Raw genomic sequence first — 3,859 nt, 5'->3', positions numbered from 1 at the left:
AAATAGTTTAGTCTCACTAATCACCTAAGAGTAGCTAAAATAATTTTATCTAGTTAAAATTTAGCAATGAGAACTAAGCTTAATTAGCTAAAGTTTAATTAGCTAAAATTTAGTAAGGGGAACCAACCATGACCTAAGTGTGTTTGAAAGTTGCTACTAAAGTGACTAAAGTTTAGCTGGCTAAAATTTAGTAAGAGAAATTAAACAGGCCCTAAATTGATAGATCTTGACTTTTTTGGGATTAATGATGTGACTATGTCATCGTTTGTTTCACAATTTATGCCTAAAATAAGTTTAGAAAAATAGGAGCACGTATTCTAAGGCAAGAACTTACACTTGGATAGACAAATCTCACACGACGAACGTACTAAACTATATACTCAAAATCCATGTGCTTTCTGGTCTTAAGTCACTGTTGCCGACAATTTATAGATCAGTGACCTCATGAAGGTCATAGAGCATCTTCGTAAAAAAAACACAACATTTTGCAACAAACATAAAAGGCTCCAGTCAAAAACAAACATAAAAGTTTGTAAAAAAAATTGTCAAAAAAAACAAACATAAAAGGCTGATTAGGGTTCAGAATCAGCTTAAACAGGCTACAAGGCCCAGAACATCACTCGAGCCCAAGCTCTCCAATACTGTTGGGCCACAACCGTGTAATCCAGCCCAGCGACTCGCCGTCCACCCGTTCCTCGCCCGCATCAAAGCAAAGCAATCGACCCCGCCGCTTCCTGAATCCTATCACGCCGGACGCGCCGCAGCCCGCAGCCGCGAAACCACATCCCCGCACACGGCACGCCTCGGCCTCGCAACCCAACCCAAGCGGATAGCATTGCGTCGAACAGTTGCAATGGCCACCACCACCACCACGGCGACAGCGTCCCTCACCACCCTGTCCCCCGCCGGCGTCGGCAAGCGGTTCGTCCTCTCGTCCCCGCCCCTCTCATTCTCCTCTCACCGCCTGACCGCCGGCCTCCGCCACCGCCACCGCGGCGGCGCGGCGTCGAGGACGGCGAGGAGGCGGGCGGCGTCGGCGTCCCCGGTGGTGGCGACCATCGCGGTGGGCGACAAGCTCCCCGACGCGACGCTGTCCTACTTCGACCCGTCCGACGGGGAGCTGAAGACGGTGACGGTGGCGGAGCTGACGGCGGGCAAGAAGGCCATCCTCTTCGCGGTGCCCGGCGCGTTCACGCCCACGTGCTCGCAGAAGCACCTGCCGGGGTTCGTGGAGAAGGCCGGCGAGCTCAAGGCCAAGGGCGTGGAGACCGTGGCGTGCGTGTCGGTGAACGACGCGTTCGTGATGAAGGCGTGGAAGGAGGCGCTGGGGCTCGGCGAGGATGTGACGTTGCTGTCGGACGGCAACCTGGAGCTGACACGCGCGCTGGGCGTCGAGATGGACCTCTCCGATAAGCCCGTCGGGCTCGGCGTCCGGTCCAGGAGGTACGCGCTCCTGGCCGAGGACGGCGTCGTCAAGGTGCTCAACCTCGAGGACGGCGGCGCCTTCACCACCAGCAGCGCCGAGGAGATGCTCAAGGTGCTCGGCTGAGATTTCAGCAATTGAGCTGCTTGACTGCCGTGCCGCGTCGATCGTCTGCTCGTTGTGGTCGTGCCGCCGGTGCAGTTGCAGCAGTAGTGAATAATAATAGTTGCGGGAGCCGTGCTGCATTCTGCACTTCTCCTGCGACAGAAACCTATCGTCGTTGATGTGAAGAGGAGTTGTTTTGTTGGACGTTTTTTTGCCATGCCCGTGTAGCTATGTGTTCGATGATGAAACAAAAAAAAAAGTGAAATGTCAGTTGAGACTTGAGAGTTGCGTGCCCGTGTTTCCGTGGAATGCAAATGCATAGTAACTGTTTTTTTTTTTTTTTGAATGGTAGTGCATAGTAACCTTTCTCTAAAAAAAAATGCCTTCGGGCAAGCTTTCATTCAAGTGATAACAATGTTACATCATTTGATAAAATTGGAAAATTGAAACTAGAGGGTGAATCAACCCGAATACAAAAGGATTTAATTAGAAACAAAAGCTTGCCGAGCTAATTCATAAGAAAATTGGTTCGCTTCTCTCTATCAGAATGTTTTAACCGAAGAGATTGCATTCCCAACGAAAATCGACGGCCACGCGCTGATCGGCGGTTTGCACATCTGGGTATCCACCACCAAGCACGGCCGCCACCTACTGTTTCAACACGGTGACCGGTACCTGGAGCAAGTTAGGCAAATGGGCAATGTCGTTCAGTGGCCGCGCCGAGTACGTTTCGGAGCTCAACCTTTGGCTTGGTTTCTCGTCTCGACACAACCAGCTGTGCGCGACTGACCTCGCCAGGCCGCCGCCACCGTGCTGCAGCCGCCGGAGGTGATCGGCATATATGTGGGACGACGTCGCGTAGCCAGCAGAGTGGATCCCGGTGACGTCCAACATCGTGCCGCTGGGCAGTGGCAAGATGTTCACTGCCAAGTTGGTATACAACGACAAAATAATTACCGCAAGAGCACATGAATTTCTTGCTGAATACTGGGCCTGGTGCCCTGGTCCATAAAACCGAGTCCAATAATTTGTACCGCAAGAGCACATGAATTTCTTGCTGAGTACTTTTTGTCATGGCTTATCTGCCAAATGAACAAAGATTTACTGCCATTGACGAGAAAACCACCATCCTTCATCGTCTCCACCACCTCATGACAATCTGACTGCACAATGAAATTTGTACAACCAATGTGTTGTATCAAGCGCAAACCTTCCCTTCAGAGCATAAGCCTCCACCATGTGTGCATCCAGCACCAAAGGCAAGAAGTTCATTGACGCGGCAACAAAGTCCTCCTTGAGTATTTGATAATCACTCCCTATATTCACCATCAGCTTTCCTTCGGTAGGTTTCTTCCATCCTTCACGAACCTTGAACTTTCGGTTACGGGATCTCATATAATTGCAAGTCAGGGCAGCAATAGACATTGTTGAACGGTTGGAGTTCTGGACAAGAGTTCCATGGACAAAAATTCTCCTTTCCCACCATATGTACCAGCCCCTAGTCACGATTAGTTCTGCTAGGCCAATATTATCAAGGAGTGGCACCCTGCTCCGCCTTTAATTGCTTCTTCTATCATTTGTTACCTTGATCGGTCACCCTGAGATAATTCTATAATTTGTTGCCACACCCCAGGGAATGCCATATAACTTTGCACAATCACACATAACACATCATATCATATGCTTAGGGCATGTTTGGTTCAACTTGCTAAATTTAGCTAGCTAAACTTTAGTCACTTTAGTAGCTAAAGTTCCAAACACATTGACTAAAAAGAGCTAAAATAGTTTAGTTCCATTAGTCACCCATGGACCCTGTTTGGTTCTCTTGCTAAATTTTAGCTAGCTAAACTTTAGTCACTTTAGTAGCTAAAGTTTCAGACATATTGACTAAAAGAAGCTAAAATAGTTTAGTTGAATTAGTCACCTAAGACTAAAATAATTTTAGTTAGCTAAAATTTAGCAAGGTGAACCAAACAGGTCCAAGAGTAGCTAAAATAATTTTAGCTAACTAAAATTTAGCAAGGGGAACCAAACAGGCCTTTAGTGTACTGTATGTGCTATTGTTGCACATGTTGAGAAGGTACATAGAAAAAAAAGTTGAGAAAGGTCGGCAACATTGGTACGACTAACGAGCAGGCAGCGCGGATGCGGCCCAAGCTCACACAAGCTGTGCTAGGCCTGTGAGGAATCGGGCCAGATTAGTTCACTACAGCCTAACGTCTGGTCGATCTGAAGGCTTAACAGAATCCACCATCCTCTCTCTCTCTCAAAAAAAAAAAGAGAACAGAATCCACCATCACTAAATACAGAATATGCCCTCTCAGTGGTCCA

The 3,859-nt window shown here is 48.3% G+C and overlaps 1 protein-coding gene across 1 annotated transcript; it reads left to right on the top strand.

The window, feature by feature from the left end:
* On the top strand, positions 737-1,816 carry LOC8079458 (peroxiredoxin-2E-2, chloroplastic). Its single transcript, XM_002453416.2, has one exon. The coding sequence runs from the start codon at positions 854-856 to the stop codon at positions 1,547-1,549; it is 696 nt and encodes a 231-aa protein (XP_002453461.1). The 5' UTR covers positions 737-853; the 3' UTR covers positions 1,550-1,816.

Source organism: Sorghum bicolor, chromosome 4, assembly GCF_000003195.3.
Source record: "Sorghum bicolor cultivar BTx623 chromosome 4, Sorghum_bicolor_NCBIv3, whole genome shotgun sequence".
Taxonomy (NCBI): Eukaryota; Viridiplantae; Streptophyta; class Magnoliopsida; order Poales; family Poaceae; genus Sorghum; species Sorghum bicolor.
This window is presented reverse-complemented; position numbering and strand designations above follow the sequence as displayed.